This window comes from Orcinus orca, chromosome 1 (genome assembly GCF_937001465.1).
Source record: "Orcinus orca chromosome 1, mOrcOrc1.1, whole genome shotgun sequence".
NCBI classification, from domain to species: domain Eukaryota; kingdom Metazoa; phylum Chordata; class Mammalia; order Artiodactyla; family Delphinidae; genus Orcinus; species Orcinus orca.
In genome coordinates, this window is record NC_064559.1 from 144,884,021 (window position 1) to 144,908,936 (window position 24,916).

Genomic DNA, 24,916 nt, shown 5'->3' on the forward strand with positions numbered 1-24,916 from the left:
GTTGAGGATTTTTGCATCTATATTCATCAGTGGCATTGGTCTGTAATTTTCTTTTTTTGTAGTATTTTTGTCTGGTTTTGGTATCAGGGTGATGGTAGCCTCGTAGAATGAGTTTGGGAGTGTTTCTTCCTCTGCAGTTTTTTGAAAGAGTTTGAGAAAGATGGGTGTTAGCTCACCTCTATGATAGAGCTCACCTGTGAAGCCATGTGGTTCTGGACTTTTGTTTGTTAGAAGATTTTTAATCACAGTTTCAATCTCATTACTTGTGACTGGTCTGTTTATATTTTCTATTTCTTCCTAGTTCAGTCTTGGAAGGTTATACCTTTCTAAAAATTTGTCCATATCTTCCATTTTATTGGCATAGAGTTGCTTTTAGTAGTCTCTTATGATGCTTTGTATTTCTGTGGTGTCCGTTTTAACTTCTCCTTTTTCATTTCTAATTTTATTGATTTGAGTCCTCTCCCTCTTTTTCTTCATGAGGATGGCTAAAGGATTATCAATTTTGTTCACCTTCTCAGAGAACCAGCCTTTAGTTTCACTGATCTTTCCTACTGTTTTCTTTGTTTCTATTTCATTTATTTCTGCTCTAATTTTTATCATTTCTTTCCTTCTACTAACTTTAGGTTTTGTTTGTTCTTCTTTCTTTAGATCCTTTAGGTGTAACTTTAGATTGTTAATTTTTCTTGTTTCTTGAGGTAGGACTGTATTGCTATAAACTTCCCTGTTAAAACTGCTTTTGCTGCATCCCATAGGTTTTGGATGGTCGTGTTTTCGTTGTCATTTGTCTCTAGGTGTCTTTTGATTTCCTCTTTGATTTCTTCAGTGATCTCTTGGTTATCTAGTAATGTATTGTTTAGCCTCCATGTGTTTGTTTTTTTAAGTTTATTTTCCTGTAATTATTTCTAATCTCATAGCTTTGTGGTTGGAAAAGATGCTTGATATGATTTCAATTTTCTTAACTTTACCAAGGCTTGATTTGTGACCCAAGATGTGATCTATCGTGGAGAATGTTCCATGTGCACTTGAGAAGAAAGTGTATTCTGTTGTTTTTGGATGGAATGTCCTATAAATATCAATTAAGTCCATCTTGTTTAATGTATCATTTACAGCTTGTGTTTTCTTATTTATTTTCATTTTGGATGATCTGTCCATTGGTCAAAGTGGGGTGTTGAAGTCCACTACTGATAGTGTGTTACCGTCGATTTCCCCTTTTATGGCTGTTAGCATTAGCCTTATGTATTGAGGTGCTCTTATGTTGGGTGCATAAATATTTACAATTGTTTTATCTTCTTCTTGGATTGATCCCTTGATCATTATGTAGTGTCCTTCACTGTCTCTTGTAATAGTCTTTATTTTAAAGTCTATTTTGTCTGATATGAGAATTGCTACTCCAGCTTTCTTTTGATTTCCATTTGCATGGAACAACTTTTTCCATCCCCTCACTTTCAGTCTGTATGTGCCTCTAGGTCTGAAGTGGGTCTCTTGTAGACAGCATATATATGGGTCTTGTTTTTGTATCCATTCAGCGAGCCTGTGTCTTTTGGTTGGAGCATTTAATCCATTCACATTTAAGGTAATTATTGATATGTATGTTCCTATTACCATTTTCTTAATTGTTTTGGGTTTCTTTTTGTAGGTCCTTTTCTGTTCTTGTGTTTCCCACTTAAGAGAAGTTCCTTTAGCATTTATGGTAGAGCTGGTTTGGTGGTGCTGAATTATCTTAGCTTTTGCTTGTCTGTAAAGCTTTTGATTTCTCCATCAAAACTCAATGAGATCTTTGCTGTGTAATCTTGGTTGTAGGTTCTTCCCTTTCATCACTTTAAATATATTATGCCACTCCCTTCTGGCTTGTAGCGTTTCACCTGATATCAGCTGTTAACCTTATGGGAGTTCCCTTGTATGTTATTTGGTGTTTTTCCCTTGTTGCTTTTAATACTTTTTCTTTGTCTTTAATTTCTTTTTTAAAAATAAATTTATTTATTTATTTTTGGCTGCATTGGGTCTTCATTGCTGCATGCCGGCTTTCTCTAGTTGCGGCGAGTGGGGGCTTCTCTTCCTTGCAGTGCGCAGGCTTCTCACTGCGGTGGCTTCTCTTGTTGCAGAGCACAGGCTGTAGGTGTGCAGGCTTCAGTAGTTGTGGTGCACAGGCTTAGTTGCTCCGCGGCATGTGGGATCTTCCTGGACCAGGGCTCGAACCCATGTCCCCTGCATTGACAGACGGATTCTTAACCACTGCGCCACCAGGGAACTTCCTTGTCTTTAATTTTTGTCAATTTGATTACTATGTGTCCCGTGTGTTTTTCCTTGAGTTTATCCTGCCTGGGACTCTCTGTGCTTCCTGGACTTGGTTGGCTATTTCCTTTCCTATGTTAGGGAAGTTTTCAACTATAATCTCTTCAAATATTTTCTCAGGTCCTTTCTCTCTCTTTTCTCCTTCTGGGACCCCTATAATGTGAATGTTGGTGTGTTGAATGTCGTCCCAGAGGTCTCTTAGGCTGTGCTTCTTTTCATTCTTTTTTCTTTATTCTGTTCCACGGCAGTGAATTCCACCATTCTGTCTTCCAAGTCATTTATCCATTCTTCTGCCTCAGTTATTCTGCTATTGATTACTTCTAGTGTATTTTTCATTTCAGTTATTGTACTGTTGATCTCTGTTTGTTCTTTAATTCTTCTAGGTCTTTGTTAAACATTTACTGCATCTTCTCGATCTTTGCCTCCATTCTTTTTCCGAGGTCCTGGATCATCTTCACTATCATTATTCTGAATTCTTTTTCTGGAAGGTTGCCTATCTCCACTTCATTTAGTTGTTTTTCTGGGGTTTTATATTGTTCCTTCATCTGGTACATAGTCCTCTGCCTTTTCATTTTGTCTGTCTTTCTGTGAATGGGGTTTTAATTCCACAGGCTGCAGAATTTTAGTTCTTCTTGCTTTTGCTGTCTGCCCTCTGGTTGATGAAGCTAAGAGGCTTGTGCAAGCTTCCTGATGGGAGGGACTGGTGGTGGGTAGAGCTGGATGTTGCTCTCATGCACAGAGCTCAGTAAAACTTTAATCTGCTTGTCTGCTGATGGGTGGGGCTGAGTTCCTTCCCTGTTGGTTGTTTAGCCTGAGGCGACCCAGCACTGGAGCCTACAACCCTTTGGTGGGGCTTATGGCACACTCTGGGAGGGCTCACACCAAGAAGTACTTCCCAGAACTTCTGCTGTCAGTGTCCTTGTCCCCACGGTGAGCCACCACCACCCTGTCTCTGCAGGAGACCCTCCAACACTAGCAGGTAGGTCTGGGTCAGTCTCCTATGGGGTCACTCCTCCTTTCCCTGGGTCCTGATCGCACACTACTTTGTGTGTGCCCTCCAAGAGTGGAGTCTCTGTTTCCCCCAGACCTGTCGAAGCCCGCTAGCCTTCAAAGTCTGATTCTCTGGGAACCCCTCCTCCTGTTGCTGGATCCCCAGGTTCAGAAGCCCGACATGGGGCTCAGAACCTTCATTCCAGTGGGTGGACTTCTGTGGTATAAGTGTTCTCCAGTTTGTGAGTCACCCAACCAGCAGTTATGGGATTTGATTTTATTGTGATTGTGCCCCTCCTTCCATCTCATTGTGGTTTCTCCTTTGTCTGTGGATGTGGGGTGTCTTTTTTGCTGAGTTCCAGTGTGCTCCTGTTGATGACCGTTCAGCAGTTAGCTGTGATTCCAGTGCTCTTGCAAGAGGGAGTGAGTGCACGTCCTTCTACTTGCCATCTTGACCCTGCACATCCTTCTACTTGCCATCTTGAACCAATCTCCTTTCCCTATTTCTTTAATTGTGCATCTATATGAGACGATGGATGTTCACTAAACTTATTGTGGTAATCATTTCATGGCGCATGTAAGTCAAATCATTATGCTATACACCGTAAACTTACACAGTGCTACATGTCAATTAAAATAAAACTGGAATCAAGAAACCCATAATTTCAGAAAGTGAAAGAATTGAGTGAGCTAACAGATGATATTTTCTTGATTTTTCCCTCTATGTAACTTAATATTGAAAAGAGCAGCAATGAAATCCACTGGAGCAAAAAAAGGCTATCTGACCAATTCTTGATGTGGTATAACTTACACAATTTTGCTTATGTGAAACAGTACATGCACAAAACAGCCTGATACTATGTCCCTACTCAAAACAATAGTTCCACAACAGTTGTTGGTGGATTTCCCTGTGTATCAAAACTTCTTATATGCCATGATTGGCCAACATAACAACTGTGATTCCTAACTGGGAAATAGAGCTGCCAATGCAAAACAAGTAATAGAAGGAAAGAGAAAGGAGTAACAGCACTTTATACCTTTTTTAGGAGAAGAAAGAAGTAACTGGATTACCCAAAGGGCAAAAAGTAATTAAGGGTAGGTCTGCAGTTATTGAGACTTTAATGGGGACACTAGAACCACCGGTCACTCTGTACATTACACAAAGGTCCCTGGCTGATGGGACAAGTAGGGGCAGAACTCCAGCCCACATCTCAGGCCTACATCTTCCTGGAAGAAGTTGAACCTTTTTCTTATCACAAACGTGCCCTTCCCAAGAGGTTACATGGGCCTTTATCTAAATCAAACAAAGGCCTTGGATGGGCTAGTGCAGGTCCTGTACTTAGAAATCCAAGTGGATAAGATATAACTTGAATACAAAAAAGGCAAAGGCAAGAAGCAGGAATTTCCCTTGTGCGTGGCACCCCAGCAATTTTCATTATACTGCTTTCATCTCTGAACCGATTTTGACTTGCATATATAACACCACTTACACTTCATTTTGTAGTTTTGTTTAACACTTTGAAATTAAGATTATGAGCCTTAATGCGTGAGAGAAAATTACAGGGCAAATTTCTCATATGTTCTGCAATTTGCAGTCTGTATATTTAGAGGTCTGAGTATACAAGTTAGGCCTGTAATTCACGTCACTCCCTAAAAATAAACCCTCAGGGAGTTTATCCTCTGACCACAGTGATTCTGCAGGAAAGAAAAGGACAAGGTCGTAGAGTGTCAACTCTGGGCTGTCTGACGTTTGACATAAGATTATAGGTTGAGGTTATTTCCTCTTGCTGCTGAGCTCTTTCAATATCGCTAAATGTTCTATCTGGCTGCTTAACAAAAGAGAAGAAAAACGTCTCTCTAGCGGTCGGGAGGTCCCACTTTACGGCTTTTCCTGTTCTCTGCCAGAGAATTTGTGCAGTCAGTACTAGGCTGGAAAAATCTCTAATTTCCCCTGAAATCCTATGCATAAGTGAGCAGACAGAAAGATGGATAAAATATTTAAACTGTACCAGTCAATGTTTCCACAATCTCCTGCAAACAAGTAAATTTGATTATGACTTCTTATAATTCTCAGTGGCTCCCTGTTGCCTAAAGGTATAAAACAAAGACCTTCAAGATTTATCTCCTGCCCACCTTTTTAGATTCATTTCCCACCACTCTCCTACATATACTGTGTTCCCAAACATATCAATCAACTCATAGTTCCCTGAACAGGCTCCACTCTACACCTTGATCCATGTTATTCCCTCCACTGGGAATGCTCTTTTCTCACGTTCCTGGTGGACTGTCTTTCTTCAAGTGCCACACTTTTCTTTGTGTGACACCGCCACAGCACCTTCTAAACACATTATTACAGCACTTACTTCACTGTGCTATAAAATTTTTTAATGTCTATCTCCAAAACTAGATTCTGGATTGCCTAAAAGCAAGAGTGAAATCTTCTTCATTCTTGTCTTTCCAGTGGCTTATACCGTGTTTGACATATACCAGGAAAGCAAATGTTTGCTAAATAAATATTCCAGACCTAAGATTCTGTGTTCATTCTGTTCAAAAAATAGATTATAAAGAGGCCTAAACACATATCTGAAATATGCAAAGCGATGCTGTTAAGCTACAAAAATTCCTGGTTTGTTTTTAAGCGCTAAATTTGTCCCTACACATCATTATAAAAGAATTTCAAAGTCCTTTGCTTCAGCCAAAAAAACAACATTTATCAAACTTATGGCTTCAGAGTTGCCTGCTAACATGGTTATTGCAAACACATACTATTCTTTACAGAATATGTAAGCATACAACAACATGGATGCAACTAGAGGTTATCACACTAAGTGAAGCAAGTCAGAAAGAGAAAGACAAATATCATATGATATCACTTATATGTGGCATCTAAAATATGACACAAATGAACCTATCTATGAAACAGAATCACAGACACAGAGAACAGACTGGTGGTTGCCAAGGGGGCAGGGGGTGGGAGAGGGATGGATTGGGAGTTTGGGATTAGCAGATGCAAACTGGTATATATAGAATGGATAAACAGGTCCTACTGTATAGCACAGGGAACTATATTCAATATCCTATGATAAACCATAATGGAAAAGAATATGGAAAAGAATCTATCTATCTCTCTCTATATATATATGTATAACTGAGTCACTTTGCTGTACAGAAGTAATAACACAACATTGTAACTCAACTATAATTCAATTTTAAAAAAGAGAGAAAATATAAGCATACAAACTACAAAGCCCAATTAATTTTAAAAGAAATCTAAAGTATAGATTAAACTTTATCTGTTGTAAACCATATCAACTAAATAATATGCCCAAGAAATTGTAAGCAAGCTTCATTCGGCATTAATCAAGTTTATTTTTACACTGGTATTAAATTCAGCAATCTGGTCCTGCCCTAATAATCTAACCAAAGTGAGTAAACAATAATCTTAATTCCTGAATGCACTGTTACAGAAATAAACTACCAAACTACATAATGATGTATACTCTGCATGATATGATGATAAGAAAAGTCTCCTAAAATATAACACCATTCCTTGGTGTTAGTTGTTGTGACCAAATAAAGTCTAATTTTTTCCAAAGTAATTCAAATAACATAAATTTCTGTTTAATATGAAAAATATATATACTTTTATTGTGTAATATTTGATATGTACAAAAACTATATATAGGGGCTTCCCTGGTGGTGCAGTGGTTGAGTCTGCCTGCCGATGCAGGGGACACAGGTTCATGCCCCGGTCTGGAAGGATCCCACGTGCCGCGGAGCGGCTGGGCCCGTGAGCCATGGCCGCTGAGCCTGTGTGTCCAGAGCCTGTGCTCCGCTACGGGAGAGGCCACAACAGTGAGAGGCCCGTGCACCACAAAAAAAAAAAAAAAAACTATATATAGTATAGGTGTGTATTTTGAATCAAAATACTGAAACAAACATTTGTGAATATACTACCCATTTACAGCCACTTTTCTTTTCTTTTTCTGGCTGCACCATGTGCCTTGCTTCCCGATCAGGTATCAAACCCAGGCCCCAGCAGTGGAAGCACAGAGTCCTAATCACTGGACCGCCAGGGAATTCCCTACAGCCACTTTTCAACATTTACAAAATTATTTACTTATTAAGGAAAAAATAATATAATCATGTAGAAGACACTACTGTAAATATCATCTCCTTACCCGATATTCATGAATCTCCAAATGAATTTCATAGATATTCAGCAAAAACAGCAGCAAATAACCAAAGATAACCACATGTCCCAAACCCTTATCTTAGGCTCTTAAACAGACTGAGGGCACTTCAGTTGGGAAGTATGGGAAAGAATGGAGGTGGGAACGAAAAGTTAAAAGAAGGATCTTCTGCTTTGTAGAGGGAGCTTAAGGTCTGAGTTTTACAAAATAGCTCAGTATTGAGGTTTATACTAATCTACATGGTATTCTAACTGCTTCCTAAAAGTCTTAATTGGCCAATCAGACTACAAGTAACCTGAAAACAGGCATTGTAGTCCTTATTTCATCTGCACGTCATCACACATAAGGCATACAATAAACAGTTAAATAAATATTTGCAAGGTGACTTTTAAGCTTTAATTCGCCTTAGCAGTATTCACAAGTCCCTACATCAACACTCTTGTACCTAACTGGGAGCCTACAGCAATAGGGGCACAGTCTTTGATTCTGTGTAGTGCGCCAGCTAACTCATGGTCCTCCTTTCTACACAGCTCTTTTCAGAGGCAAAAAGACTCTAAGAATCTATCCAGAGCAGTAAGATGGGGGAAAAAAGAGAAGGAAAGACAAGAACGCATAAAGGTTGGAAAAAAGCATAAGGGTTGGAAAGAAAGAAAGAAAAATAAACAGGTTATCATTCATAGATACGTGGTCTAGATAAAAATTCCAAAAAGAACCTATGACAGGGACTTCTCTGGTGGTCCAGTGGGTAAGACTCCAAGCTCCCAATGCAGGGACCCCAGGTTCAATCCCTAGTTGGGGACTAGATCCCGTATGCATGCCGCAACTGAGAGTCCGCATGCTGCAACGAAGAAGTCCACATGCTCCAACTAATAAGTCCACATGCCACAACTAAGAGTCTGCATGCTGCAATTAAGAAGTCCGCAGGCCACAACTAAAGATCCCATGTGTGGCAACGAAGATCCCACGTGCCACAACTAAGACCCGGTGCAACCAAATCAGTCAATCAATCAATCAATATTATTAAAAAAAGAACCTATGACAAATTACTGGTGGCAGAACTAAGAGTTAATAAGCATTGTTGATAATATTCAAATGCAAATATCAACAACATTTTAGATACCAGCAATAAAAAATTAGAAAATAAATTTAGAAAAGATACCATGTACAATGACAACAAAACTATACAGGACTTAGGAATGAAGATATATAAGACCTCTATGGAGAAAACTATAAAAAACTATGAAAGACATAAAAGACTTAAGTAAATGAAGAGCCATATGATGTTTGTAGATGGAAACATTAATATTATGAAGATATACATTCGCCCACAAGCTGACCTAAAAATGCAAAGCAATAATCAAAATCCCAAGAGGGGCTTTCATGAAACTTGACAAGCTGTCCTAAACTTCGCATGGAAAAGCAAAGGGCTAAAAATAGCCAAAGGAATCACAGTGGGGACTTCCCCGGTGGTGCAGTGGTTAAGAATCCGCCTGCCAATACAGAAGACACGGGTTCAATCCCTGGTCCCGGAAGAGCCCACATGCGGCAGAGCAACTAAGCCCATGCACCACAACTATAGAGCCTGCACTCTAGAGCCCACGAGCCACAACTACTGAGCCCGTGTGCTGCAACTACTGAAGCTCGTGCGCCTAAAGCCCATGCTCCGCAACAAGAGAAGCCACCTCAATGAGAAGCCCACATATTGCAACAGACCCAATGCAGCCAAAAATAAATTAATTAATTAAATAAAATTAAAGAACTTAAAAAAAAAGAACACAGTGAATGGACTCACCCCATCAGGTGTCAAGACTCATTATAAAATTTTATAAAGCTACAGTAATTAAGACACTAGAAACCAATACAGAAACAGACAAACAGAACAAAACAGAGTCCAGAAAAGACACACATATAAGACAACTTGACATATGACAGGGGGCATTTCAAATCAGTAAGAACAGGATACATCATTCAGTGAATGGTATTGAGGCAACTAGTTATCCAAATGTTTTTTTTGTTGTTAAAAAAAAAGAGTAATAATATACATTTAAAAAATCAGCTCCTGACTGCTTCCACAAAAGGCAGAAACAAATGATTCAAAGCATGTTGAATTATACAAAGGAAGAGCATCAGCAAAGAAATGGCAAAAGAAAAACACTGAAAATTTACTAAAAACCTGGAGTTGATTATAAAACTAAAATCTTAGAGAAGAATTTCAGTTTTGGAAGAGACCTAGTCTGGCTAGAATATATGCGAAACAGTAAAACAAAGAGGTCAGAAAAGTGGTCTGAGAACCTGGGAGTGACAAGATGAGAGCTCTGCATCACGAAGATAACTCCAGAAACAAGGTACAGATTTACCAGTAGGGAGAGAGACTGGAGGTAGGAACCTTATTAGGAGATTATTAAATCCCAGCAAAATACAATGAGGGTGCAGAGAAATGGGAACGAACGACAGCTATATTATGGAGGCAGAATTACTGGATGTGCTGGCAAGAAGTACATCCACTATCATTTTTTGTTTTCCTCCTACGCATATGGCAAGACTAAGGATCAAGTAAAGTCAAAAATCTTAGCTATATCTGAAATAAATACTTCCACAAAGTATTTGTCCTTCAGATGGCAGTTTTCTTTTCTAATGCAGAGAAAAAGTAGATTTATAAAGAGCATTTTTTTTTACTTTCCCAAATAACTTTGAACATGGCTTAAATACCTTGTTTAAGGAAATGCAAACTTATGTTACTACTAAAATATGAGAAAAATAAATTTCCAGAGACAAATAAATGCTCTCTGGAGCATAACTGAACAATATCACTGTAAAACAAGTTATGAACATGTGATAGCATCTACCTGTAACCACGTATTTTTTTAAAATAAGAGCCTATTCAAAAACATTTATTCAGAGAACTAATTACAAAGAAATAAAATTTCCATCAGTATCAGAAAGAACACACACTTTGAAAAGATACCACATGTAACATAAAAGTCCAGAGTACTGGAAATGAGTTCATTTCTGCCACAACCAACAACATGATTGAACTGAAATGCAATAATTAAAAGAACAACCAGGACACAAAATTCATATTTTAAGATTAATCTTCTAACAGGTTAAGAAAGAGTCAAATGTGGGCTTCCCTGGTGGCGCAGTGGTTGGGAGTCCACCTGCCAATGCGGGGGGCACGGGTTCGAGCCCTGGTCCGGGAAGATCCCACATGCCACGGAGCAACAAACCCACACGCCACAACTACTGAGCCTGCAATCTAGAGCCCGTGAGCCACAACTACTGAGGCCGTGTGCCACAGCTACCGAAGCCTGCACACCTAGAGCCAAAAATAAATAAATAAATTTAAAAAAAGAAAGAGTCAAATGTATAAATTGGACAGGAATACATACAGGGATGGTAAGTCAATGGCATTTAATCTTATTGCCTGTTTCATAGGGCAAATATGATCAAATACTGGAAATTTCATAGGAGTCAAACTAAAAGAACTTCAAAGAAAATGATAAGTACACAATTCAGGAGAGTGTCTGCCACTTGAGTGGACAGAGTGATATGAGTGGGAGATCGGTTAGGTGTATTCTGTGGTGATAAACCATGTTTTTTGTTTTTATTTTTGTTTCGATACGCGGGCCTCTCACTGTTGTGGCCTCTCCTGTTGCAGAGCACAGGCTCTGGACGCGCAGGCTCAGCGGCCATGGCTCACGGGCCCAGCCGCTCCACGGGATGTGGGATCTTCCTGGACCGGGGCACGAACCCGTGTCCCCTGCATCGGCAGGCGGACTCTCAACCACTGCGCCACCAGGGAAGCCCAACCATGTATTTTTTAAACAATCTTAGAACAGGTCTCATAAAAATGCCAGAACATATATGAATGGATAACAAGTGTTTACCATGTACCTATGCTAAAATACGATATACATGTTATCTCATTTCATCTTCACAATTCTATGAAGCTGATCCTAACATAGTCCTCCGGCTTACAGATGAAGAATATGAGTCTAAGAAAGGTCAAGGCTTCCTTACGTTTCATAGCTAGTAAAAGTGGTAGAGCCAGTATTTGAACCCATGTTTGTTTAACTCCAAAGCCCATGTTCTTAACCACTAAGCTATACTGTTTACAACTGAAAACATAGTGCAGTCTTTTGGTTGAATCTTCAAAACTTATCAGTACAATAACAAAATTATCATTTAACAATTATAATTTAACAACTATCTGAAAAACAGAAACTACAAATAAATGTAACACTTCTACATGCTGTTAGCTAGAAGAAATTGCACACAAATGGAACTGTACAGTAATATTATTTCAAGTCTCTGTGCATACCCTCCTGACTCTGTCTCACTCTGAGTTACAGTAGCAGGTGTATATGAAACACGCCAGAAAAAGAGTGGTGACCTAAATTTAACTCCCAGTGCTACGAACAGCACAGAAGGGCAGTTATGAGTCATAGGCGTCCCACATGCAGATAAAATGTGCTGCCCTCTAGTGACTTCAACACCTTGCATTTAACAATAAGTGGTCTCTTGTAAGTGAAGGGAAATGATTGTTTTTTTTAAATTAGAGAACTAAAATCTTTATTTTATTTAATAATCAGAAGAACAGAGCAAATAACTTTTGTTTAAGCCAGAAGTAAACTTTTTGGTGTGTAAGAGCAAATACAGAACTATACCCAATAATGATTCATTAATTCATAATGATTAAGGAAATATCGGTACAGAACATGACAAAGGTGAATTAGAGAATACAGGGTGGTTACATTTTATACAAGGAATTCATGCCTTAAAACGTAATTCAAACCCTGCCTAATTCAAAGCTACTTTGCTATAGGAATAAATGTAAAGAAATGCTGACATACAACTATTGTACTGTATTTCTTTTCTCAAGCATAGTTTCAAAGCACAATAAATGACTATAATACGGTCTGTTTTTAAGAATGTTTTAAAAACACTAAGTATTGGTAGTAAAGTTTTTTGTATCACTATCACTTCCTTCCCAGATATCAAAAATATTTCCTATTTCAACACAGATGATAACTTGGCTTAGGGGTGAATTAGAGTTGTGATTTTAGAGCCATGTTGCCAGAGGTTTATTTCATTTTTTAAATAAAAGGGCTCCTGCTTCAATTCCGCTCTTTTATTTTCTTAGCATTAGTTCCAATATTTCCAGGATGCTCTGTACTAAATTAACAGCATGAGTGTCAGCAGTTATTTGAGCTTCTTTATCACATTTAATTTAATGACCACTTGGATGATTATATTATAGAATATAAAAAACATTCTAAAGTTAACAATAAAAGTAAAATTAACAGCACAGTTATCACCAAAACCATTTGCATAAGTTCCCATGCATGTAACCAATAGTATAGTTCACTGGATATTGACATAGGATACTCAGTATTTCTGGTTACCAGCTGAAGTGGCACCACCTTGGGTAAACAAAATTTGTAATTCACCATGTCCATGAGCTTTGAAACTAAGAGATTCTTAATGAATTAAAAAAAAATTTTTTTGACACTTGCATTATTTAAAATTTTTAGTATGAAGTGCTATTTTGCACTTTTTCAAATCACAAAAAATTACTTACTTAAAATTAGCTTAACAGAATCACACTGTATTTTTAACAGCTTTATTGAAGTATAATTTACAAACCATAAAACTTCCCCATTTTAAGTGTACAATTCAATGAATTTTAGTAAATGTATAGAGTTGTGCAACTATCACCGCAATCCAGTGTTAGAATCATACATTTTTAAAACTCTGTTATTAACTTCACCTACCTAAACTAACCAAATAACTCACAATACTGACAAGTCAAAAGTATTTTTGGATCTGCTAAAGAGGATCGATATAATTTACTTTCAACAAATACACTGTTATCAAAAAAGAAAAACTCTAAGACGATTTTAAACATACTAAAAGAATCATGCTTAGGAGGATTTAAACTGTCCTCCTATAGTCCACAATGTTAACTTGGCAAACTACTTACTACTTACTATAAACAGTACAAATGAATGTAAAATTAAGTAGAGCCCCCGTTTATATTTTGAATTCCAAAATTAGAGAAATAAGTTTTGCTGAGGCTCTTATAGTCAATAAAACCTGACACATGTGCCTTTCAAAACTAAAATGATTTATTTATTTGCAAGTGAGTGTAAAACCAGCCATAAATACTTGATGGCAAATACCTATCTGCAAAACAGCTCAGCAATGACAATATTTCCAAATAATGTGAATTGATATTAAATCTTTTTCAAAAAAATTTCATATAATATTTTCTTAAATTAACTAGTTAAGTACATAAATACACACATATTTTGGCATGATACATAATAAAGTATCCCATGATCTCTTTATGATCAAGATGAAAAAAATATGAAAGTAGAAACAGTTGAATTTATAGCTTATTGCACAAGTTGCTAAGGCTACTTGAAAGTCATGCCTCAGATCTTTGACTCTGGCCCTGTCCACTTTAAAATATGGTATTGTGATAAAGTAAGTAATATATATTTATCATGGTTCCCGGCACAGAGCTTCTAAAACTCCTGAAATTTCCTGAGCGATGGGGGTGAGAGGAGTATCTTCTGCTATTCATAATAAGCCCCTTTCAACTATACCTGAGTTTATGTTGATGAGGTGACTCTTGGAGGATGGGGGATGGTTGCCAAGGGAACAAACCCTCTGATTAGAAAGTTGGAACTTTCAACTCCAACCCTGACCCCTGAAGGGAGAGAGGCTGGGGATTAAGTTAATCACCAATAGCCAAAGATTTAATCAACCATGCCTACATAATGGAATCTCCATAAGAACACCAAACTGTAGGGTTTAGAGAGCTCCAGGTTGGTGAACACATCCCGGTGCCGGGAGAATGTTGTGTCTGGACGGGGTATGAAAGTTCTACACCCATTCCCCATACCATGCCCTATGCACCTCTTCCATTTGACTGTTGCTAAGTTATATCTTTCATAATAAACCAGTAATAGTAAGAAAAGTGTTTCCCGGAATTCTGTGAGCCATTCTAGTAAATTATGAAGCCCAAGGAGGGAGTGGTGGGAACCTCTGAGTTAGTCAGAAGCATGGGCGGCCTGGATTTGCGATTGGCATATGAGGGGGGGCAGCCTTGTGAGATGAGCCCTTTACCTGTGGAATCTGTGCTAACTCTGGTTAATTAGTGCTCAAATTGAATTAAATTGCAGGATACCCAGCTGGTATCCAAAGAGAACCGGAGAATTGCTTGGTGTGGAAAATCCACTCATTTGTTGTCAGAAATTGTAAGTAGAGGGAAATAAGTTTTCCTTTAAGCATTTTTTGTTAATGGTTTCAATGAGAGCATTGATGAACAAACAGACCAAACTGAACAAACTAGAAAGTGATAGAAAGCTAAAAGGGATGTCAAATCAAAATCTAAAACTATCTTAATTCAGAGTGATGACTGAGAAATGACAATTTAGTAGGAATAATAAACATAACATCTAAACCTTGGGTCCAAAAACACAACTGCACAGGAACAAATGAAGGAAGATGTGGCTTAATAATAACATCTAACAGTAACAACAAAGAACTTAAAAGTTTTAGTTAACCATTAGCTCTACATTAGCAATGTTACAAGTTAATGTAGTCCTTAGGCTCTGTAATTATAATGTCCAGAATTTCTAGTTCAAGATGACAGAGCACAAGCATCTACTTCTCCAGACTTCCCTGGTGGTCCAGTGGTTAAGACTCCACGTTCTTAACTCAATGCAGGGGGCCCAGGTTCGACCCCTGGTTGGGGAACTAAGATCCCACATACCGCAACTAAGCCCATGCACCACAACTATTGAGCCCGCACGCTGCAACTAGAGAAATCCTCGCACTGCAATTAGAGAAGCCTGTGTGCCGCAATGAAGACCCAGCACAGGCAAAATAAATTAATTAATTAATTAAATTTTTAAAAAAAAGCATCTACTTCTCCTTCCTAAAGGCCCATTAAAAATGACAGGAAGAGGGAATTCCCTGGTGGTCCAGTGGTTAGGACTCCGCACTTTCACTGCCGAGAGCATGGGTTCAATCAAGCCACGTGGAGTGGCCCAAAAAAAAAAAAAAAAATGACAGGAAGGAAATAACTGCCTCACTGGAACACATGGAAAAGGTATCACCAGACCAGAAATTTTATCTTTTTTGTGTGTGTGTGTGGTACGCGGGCCTCTCACTGTTGTGGCCTCTCCCGTTGCGGAGCACAGGCTCCGGACACGCAGGCTCAGCGGCCATGGCTCACAGGCCCAGCCGCTCCGCGGCACGTGGGATCTTCTCGGACCGGGACACGAACCCACGTCCCCTGCATCGGCAGGCGGACTCCCAACCACTGCGCCACCAGGGAAGCCCCAGACCAGAAATTTTAAAGAATACCTTGAAATTGGCCAAGGTAGGATCAGGTAGGTCCTATCAAACCACAGCCTAATATCCTAGAGGTAAAAATGATTGCCTTCCTCAGAGAGTTCCAAACTCCAACCTCATAAATATTGTTACCCTGTTCCCTAGACTTTTTATTTGTTAATATAATTTAATTCTCATAATTACTTTGTTAAATAGGTACTACATGCCCATTTGTCAGATGAAGAAGCTGAGGCTTAGACAAGTTACATAATCATACAGCTAATAAATGGTGAAGACAGAATTTGAACCCAGTTAGTCTGAATCTTGAGTTTGTATTTTTAGCTATTATGCAGATATAGGCCAAAAGGTAATCCACTAGAATAACTCATTAAAGTGCTACATTAAAGTCAGCTGGCACAGTTGGGCCCTCTCCCCCTATTCCCTCAGGTAAATACAGCAGTTCACGTCTTCAGTTCCTGGATTAAACCTTGATAACTCCCTTCTATAAAACGCGTGAGGGACTTCCCTGGTGGTCCAGTGGTTAAGAATCTGCCTTCCAATGCAGGGGATGCAGGTTTGATCCCTGGTTGGGGAACTAAGATCACACATGCCATGGGGCAACTAAGCCTGTGCACTCTAGAGCCCGCATGCCACAACTAGAGAGCCCATGTGCCGCAGATACTGATCCTGTGCTCTGAAGGCCACGCGCCGCAACGAAAGATCCCACACGCTGCAATGAAGATCCCGCATGCTGCAACTAAGACCCGGCACAGCCAAATAAATAAATATTTTTAAAAAATAAAATGCGCGAAGTCTGTCTAGACTGCATAGAGGGCCTGAGAGAGGAGGAAAGATGCATGAGTTCATTGCAGATCCCCAGATAGATGCGGAGGAAGAAAAAATTTAAAGGAAAGGAAGATCCACACTAAATAAATGATACCACCACCAGAAATAAGGTTCCTTACTTCAGCAGCTGTGGGGATTCCAGACTACCTGCTCCAAGACATTTCTTACAGGGAACTTTGCCACAAAGAGTTCACAGCCAATCCTCCCATTCAAAGAACATGTCTGTCTTCTAAGTGGTGAGGCAATACAGCATGGTGGTTTATGGACTCCAAAGCCAGCCGCCTGGGCCCAAATCTAAGTTCTGTCACTTAATAGCTATGTAACTCTGGGGAAGTGATTTAATACCTCTGTACCTCTCTCCCCGTCTGAAAAATGAGGATAACTATACTTACCTCATAAAAGTTGTAAGGATTAAGTGACATAATTTTTACTTAGAATTGTGCCTGACTCAGAGAAGAAACTATGGGCCTTACTTAGCAAAGGCCCTGGAACATGGTGACATGCAAACAATGGTAGCTGTCAAATATTAAGTCCAGGGGGAAAGGCGATAAATTAGATGACTGCTAAAAAATCTTCCAACCTTGAAAACCTATCAAATCCTTAGGAGAAAAAAAATTTGATTTTATCAAATAAGACAAAGCAAATTTCAAAACAATAAAGTATTCACTGAAGTCAGATCAATAAGGGGTGGTTTAAATTCACCCCTGAGCCTCTGAAGGCATTTGTTAACCTCTCTTTATTTATGACTACTAATTGTAAGTTGCCTCTCATTAATATACATTAAATGTGTAAAATGAATTTGGATTTAGAGAATGAGGAGAGTTAACTGACTTCTAAGCAATTTTGATTAATATCAAATAACAGATATAACAGAACTACTTCCCTACTAGAGTCCTGGCCATAGATTCAGCTCTTTGAATCCAGAAGTTCCAAAATGGAAACTTGCGATATAGAAGAACATCCAAATAATTCCCAAGAAGGAACAAAATATAAAAGCTTCATGTCAACTGGGATCTCCAGGGCAATAACAGGCCAAGGTACTGCTAGGCTGCAGGGAAAAGCCAGCCACCCTAGTAGCCACTGACAGCTCAGGTTAAGACATGGGTGGGGTCAGGAACTTATTACAAACCTAAGCTAACCAAATGGATAGACTGATTATGAGTCCCACTCTAGAAATCCTACCCATTTAGAGTTCCAAATTAACAACAATTTCCTCAGAAACAACTTGAAGGCCCCAGAAATTAAGCCATTTTCCCAGGGGTCTTCTTGTCCAGATGCAATGTAAACCCAAAGCAGACCCTCTGGGCAATACCCAAAAAACCTTTATTACCTAATAAACTGAAGAAATCAGAGATGGATTCCACCAACTTCTATGGACAGTAGAAAAAAGAAACTTTGGGCATGCCAAACAGAACGAAATCTGAGACGCATATTAGAAGACTAACAAGTACAAGAACTACACATCTACATGATCCTTATCATGAGGCTAGACAGAAACTGCAAGCAGAAGATTAGAACAGTGAGGGCAAAGCCTCCATTCCTAGAATAAAAGAATAAAAGTCTCAGGCCCTCTTCCTCTTCCTTCCTTATATTTATAATTTTTTCCTACTTCTTTTTCTCTGTGGCTTTCCTTGCTACTTAACCACTTTGCTATCTCTTCTAGTTGTTCCCTTCCCATTTTTACATTTGACTTCTTTTAAAAATGCTTCAGTGGTGGGGAGGAATTAGGAGATTGGGATTGACACATATACACTATTGATACTATGTATAAAATAGATAAGTAATGAGAACATACTGTATAGCACAGGGAACTCTACTCAATGCACTGGGGTGACATAAAGGGGAAGGAAATCCAAAACAGAGGGGATATATGTATAGCCGATTCATTTTTGCTGTACGGTAGAAACTAACACAACATTGTAAAGCAACTATACTCCAGTAAAAATTCATTTACAAAAATGCTTCTCTCTGTTCTTTTTCCTACTTACTATCATAAATGCCATTCTAATAAGTTATAAAAGAAATTGTGTAAAAAAATATGTAAATAGAAACCTTTGGCAAATTCTATTCGTTGACATGAATACTGTCTACTTTTCTTCTGGCCTGAATCTCCATGTCAAAATATTATACCTATGCCAAAAGCAGAGAAACTTTTAAAAAACTATTCATTCAAGTCTAATGAATAATTTTTGGTGACAGTAACAGGATGAAAAAGCAAAGACCAAAATTAATGCAGAGGTTTCACATAACCCTCACTGTAACACATAGACAGAAATTCATAATTCTAATACAAGTGAAATCTTTTACCTAAATTCAAAATATATAAACATGTAAACATCTCAAAATGCAGCCACTTTCAGTACTTCATGTTCAGAAATAAATGTGGAAAAACTTAACAAGCCTTAACAATTTTTCTTTATTAGAAAACAAAAATCCTCAAATAAAAAAATTTAAATTACTTTTAACAAAAAAAAAATATAATGTAATTTTATTTTATTTCATTCTTTGGATGATGTACTGAAGTCAAGGAAGCTTTTTTTTGGCCGCGCTGGGCAGCTTCCAGGATCTCAGTTCACCAACCAGCCCAGGCCATCACAGTGAAAGCCCAGGATCCTAACCACTAAGCCACCAGGGAACTCCCGGAAGCAATTTTAATCATTCTTTCCTTGGAAGACTTCACTTAAGAAGTCTTTTCAAAGTTCTTTTTTCTTTAAAGTAGGAAACAAAGGTAATGGTATATATTGACGTATGTATTGACTACTTACATCAAAATGTAGCCTGCAATTGAAATTGCGTCAAGAAATAGAGTGACTTAAAATACTTTAAATGTAAGTCATGAGCTACATGCCTGTTTCTGAGGTAGTGTGTCTCTGTCCCATTTTTATATTATTATTTTTTTCCTCCCTCTAACACTTTAACTGGGATTCTTTCACTTAGAATGTAATTTTAAAATAATGTTACAATCCTATCTATGGTAAGTACTTGAATTTATGTCAATAAGTTCACTTGAAAAGTTAAACTGAAAGAAAAATATCCAATAAATATGATAGTACTCTTTTTCTCTTGGCTATTTTCTAAAAAGTATGTAACCATATTAATGTACTTATGCCAATGATTCCAAGAATAGAAAAGAATAAAATCACACATTTCATAAAAACCATATAAAATAACCACCTTACCCATATCATTAGCAAGGGAATTAGGATCAGATGCCCCTAGAGTAGCTTCAAACTCCTCTTGGAGACGATATGCTCTTTGCAGCAGAGCTTCAAGTTTATGGATAAATTCAGTACTAATAATATCCTATAAGGAGAGAAAAAGTACACACAGCAAATATTAGATTCTAATGTTAAAATTCTAAACACTTTCCACTTTTAAATGAAAGGCAGAAAAGTGAGGGATATAAAAAAATACTGTTGGGTGGTGAGAATACTGTGATAGAAGTCAGGAGGCCTGGGTTCTAGCTGTGCCTCAGATAAAATCATCTCCATTTAGTAATCTGTAAAATTAAGGAGTTGGACTAGATCTCAAAGTAAGGTTCTCAAAGTAAGGTCCCTGAACCAGCAGCATCAGTATTACCTGGGAACTTGTTAGAATTGCAAATTAGAAATGAATTAGAAACCCTAAAGGTGGGACCCCCAAATCTATTTTTCAGCAAGCCTTTCAGAGGCTTCTGATGCATGCTCAAATTTGAGAATCACTAACCTAGATGAGTCTAGCTCTAACTCTGTGTGATTTTTATGTATATAATGGCACTTAATTAAACCCAAAGCACAAAACAGACTTTTAAAAATCATATTTGCTTAATTCTTTATTTTCTTGAAAAATCAGGAAACAATGATAAATTGCAAATTTGGGGTTTAACAACTAACCGAACAGGAAAAGCCCAGTAAGAAATATCCCCACACAATCCCAAGGAAGGAAAAAAAAAGTTCTATTAAATGCCACAGAAATCAAATACACTGAACCAACATTAAAAATAGTTCAACTGTTCCAATATTATGAAGATCACTCCCAAATAAATCATCCTTACATCTATACTTTCTTCTGCAATGGCATCTCCCGCACCCAATTTAATGGAACTACAGGCTTCGTCTTCAGCCTGTCTATTTCGAAAGGTTAGAGCTTGTTCCCATCGACGCAATGCCTCTTCAAACAATTCCATACCTAAAAATTGAGAACAGAACAATTTTATTTTATTTTTTTTCTGGCTGTGCCACATGGCTTGCAGGATCCTAGTTCCCCAACCAGGGACTGAACCCAGGCCCCCGCAGTGAAAGTGCTGAGTCCTAACCACTGGACTGCCTGCGATTTCCCAAGAACAGAGCAATTTTATTAATTTTTATAAGTTTTTAAATTTATTTGGTTGCATTGGGTCTCTGTTGCTGCACGCAGGCTTTCTCTAGTTGCATCAAGCGGGGACTACTCTTTGTTGCGGTGCACAGGCTTCTCATTGCGGTGGTTTCTCTCGCTGCAGAGCTCGGGCTTTAGGCACACTGGCTTCAGTAGTTGTGGCTTGTGGGCTCTCGAGCGCAGGCTCAGTAGTTGTGGTACATGGGCTTAGTTGCTCCGCAGCATGTGGGATCTTCCCAAACCAGGGATCGAACCCACGACCCCTGTATTGGCAGGCAGATTCTTAACCACTGCGCCACCAGGGAAGTCCCAAGAACAGAACAATTTTAAATAAGTGAAATCAATACCAAAATCATTTTCAGTCTAAAGTGTTTTTCACACAGTTAGCACCAATGGCACAGTGTGACTGTAATTTTGGCACTAAAGGATAAAATTTATGCTCACATCATTTCTTAGCAGAATCTTAATATCCCAATACATTCCAGGTCTACAGATGTAGTCAACCAACAATGAGAGAGAAATGACTAGTATGTTTTCCCTTTTTAAAATATGTAACTCAAAGGTATACGGTGCTTGGAAATTTTCTAAAAAAATATCATGAATTCATCAAAAGTCCTAACAATAATGGCTAATTTTTATAGTCACATAACTATCTTTCAAAATATCCCCCTAAATGAAACAGAAAACTGATGGGCGAATAGAAGAAACTAGTTGATAAGAAACTATCAGGTTTACAAGAGGTTCTCAGAAGGAGAGAGTAAAGCTAAGAAGAAAGATAACAGCACAGAGGTCCAGAATAAAGTCTTTTCTATCTTTTTTCCACCAAAAGGTGTCTTAGACCACCTTGACACCAACTTGCTGATTTGGATGGATAAAGTGCTGGGCCAGAGTTAAAAATATACAAGAAGAACCAATAAAGGGTTACAATCTGAGTAGGAATTTCATATCCCTCCTTATAGAAAGCTTTTGTAGGAAAATAGGTGAATATGTGCCTCTTTTTCTCCAAATTAAAAAAAAAAAAGGCTTACCAAAATAATTATGCACTTCAGGCCACAACAGTGAGAGGCCCGCGTACCGCAAAAAAAAAAAAAATAATAATTATGCACTTCAAACAAAACCAAAATATTTCAAAACCTCAATTTTTCTAGACATATAAAAGTAAAAGATCTTTAAAAGCTGCTTAAGAATCTGACCAAGTCATTCTGAAGATGTTTTTAAGATATGGTAGCTAGAGAATACCTGTCCTCGAAAATCATTTCTTCAATTATCTGGAGAACCTACAACTCTAAGCAAATAAGATGTTCTTTAAATGAAATGTAGGCCTTAAATTGTTTAATTTTCTGTAGCAAAGACTCATTGTCTGGATCTTGCTTCTAAAAAATTTACTCACTTAAAAGACTTCCTTTTTCCAAGCTATACAATTCTAATTCCTTCATCCTCCTCTCACTCCATCCACTCTCTATCCTTCTGATTATTTTGGCTAAATACAAGGAAGAATTATCTAACAGCAGAGTTGTCCAAAGATAAAAGTTACCTCTCAGGAAGTACTGTGTCTCACTTGACTGCAGAACGTGGCCCAAACTGTCACACATCAGCAGTTTTGTAACAGGAATTCAAACATGTTACCAATATATTTTTTATGTCATCAACACTATGAAGGGAACTGAAACAATAGGTGGGAATTGAAACAATATCTCCTACCGATCCTAATTCTATGACACTGAGACTCCCTGCAGCTTCCCTAGTTTTACTCTATTTCTCTTCAATTCTAACTCTCAGTGTTCCTACAGAAGTGTTGAGTGTAGGTTTACTAGGCATAGTTAATCTAGAAACATAGTGAGCTTAATTCTCAGAAGACCTGGAAAAGGTGGCAGAAGAACTACTCCTATATCTCTCCCCCCACCCCGTGCAGTATTACCTACTGTGACATCACGGCGGATGATACAGTCTTTTTGTTTTTTTAACATCTTTATTGGAGTATAATTGCTTTACAGATGATATAGTCTTTAACTATTCTAGAGTGTGGGAATGCACGCAGGCACACAGTCCTTCTGCCAACTCACCATCCCCTTACTACTCACTGGCCAAGGCCACATCAAGATTTTTTTGGTTTTTTTTTTTTAGTTAGTATGCACTTCCCTTAAAAGGAATATAGCCTGAAATAGAGTACAGAAGAACAGGGGAATGGATTTGAAAATGCACTTGAATCTGATTTGGTGTTAAGGTCTCTGGTTCTCTTCCTGGGCTACAGTGAGACGTTCTAGACATGCTCATGTTTGAGCTGTAAACACATGCCTCTTTCTATCTAAAATCCTTTCTAGATATAGGAAGAATACAAATGATATCTAGATAAAAGACTACATAAAGTGGATTTTGATAGATTCATTAGATAAAAGTCAACAGATTAGGTTAGGTAAGTGTAATAGATTGAATAATAACCACCCGAAGATATCAGGCCCTAGTCTCTGGAACTTGTAAACGTTACCATATAAGAAAAAAGTGTCTTTGCAGATGTGATTAAATTAAGAATCTTAACATGGGGAGATTATCCTAAATTATCTGGTGGGCTCTAGAACCAATCACAACCATCCTTATAAAAGAGAGGCAGAGGGAGATTTGATACACACAGTGAAGAGGAAGGCAGATATTAGAGTCATGTGGCCACAAGCCTGAAGCCACCAGAAGCTGGAAGAGGCACGGAATGAATTCTCTTCCAAGCCTCCAGAGGGAGCATGGCCCAAATGCCACCTTGATTTCAGCCCAGTGATAATTAATGATTTCAGACTTCAGGCCTCCAGAACTCTGAAAGAATATATTTCTATTGTTTTAAACCACCAAGTTTGTGGTAATTTTAACAGTAGCCTCAGGAAGCTAACACAACATGTTATGTTATATAGACTAGAGTCAACAGATGAGAACATTTTAGAATTATAGCTGCTTCCCTTAGAACAATTCATCATTCTTCTGTTTCACATTAAATGTGAGTACAGTATCTTAAAACTTCATTATGTTATTCCTACCCATCAAGTATAGGTTCTCAGGAGTGGTCACAGGAATATTAACAAGTTTAATATCATCTTCATCTGCTTTGTCCCAGGAATTAGAATTGCCACAAGCACAGCTATGACAAGAATTGACACTCTGGACCTAAAATTAAAATGGACAGAAGTTACTTCAAAATCTCTTTTGTAATAGTATTTTGCGATCTTTTATATTTATAAATTATTTATGTAAATCTTAATCCTGGTATAACAACCCATGGAATTTCTACCTGAAGAAATAAATCTGATTATATTCAGTCAAACTTAAGAGTCATAAGGCCCTAAGTATTCTGAACCCTTGTTTGCTCAAAAATATACAACTAGAACAATATTTTGAACATAAATCAGATATTTCCATCAAAAATCAAGCAGTTATTTTTATAGTTTACTGTCATTAAGTATTTATTTATCCACACCTACTTTGATTTGAGGTAGCTAGCTTATTTTCCTTTTAGAACTTATTACAATGCTGATTCTCTACTATGTAATAATGAAAATCGAAAAGCCTCTGTCATCTTCCCTTCTCTAGCAAGGTCCGCTGAGCCAATCATTTCAGTCACCTCTATGCAAATGACTCCCAAATCTTGAACTTCAATTCTGTCCTCTTTTGAGAAATCTAAGCCCACACTTCCACCTGCCTATTTGGTGACTCCACTTGGCTCTTCTGTTGGCATCTCAAAATGACTATATCAAAAAAGAGCTCTGCATCTTCCCACAACAAAAACTCTTCCTCCTCCCAAGTTCACTCACAGTACTTTTATCTCCATAATTCCTCAAACAACTTCTCTTCCCACACCCCTCATATCCAGTTACCAAGTTTTGTGGACCCTGTTCCCTCCTCTTCCACTCCTGTTG

The 24,916-nt window shown here is 38.1% G+C and overlaps 1 protein-coding gene across 8 annotated transcripts in view; it reads right to left on the reverse strand.

Annotated features, from left to right (window-relative positions):
* MIGA1 (mitoguardin 1) overlaps positions 1–24,916 on the reverse strand; it is a 91,226-nt gene that overhangs the window by 36,933 nt on the left and 29,377 nt on the right. For all 8 annotated transcript variants that reach the window (XM_033405948.2, XM_049707138.1, XM_033405950.2 and 5 more), the window contains exons 5-7: positions 24,041–24,167; positions 20,701–20,834; positions 19,847–19,970 (exon numbers count right to left, since the gene is read on the reverse strand). In XM_033405948.2, the coding sequence (XP_033261839.1) occupies positions 19,847–19,970; positions 20,701–20,834; positions 24,041–24,167 (385 nt within the window). The remainder of the gene's footprint in view (positions 1–19,846; positions 19,971–20,700; positions 20,835–24,040; positions 24,168–24,916) is intronic.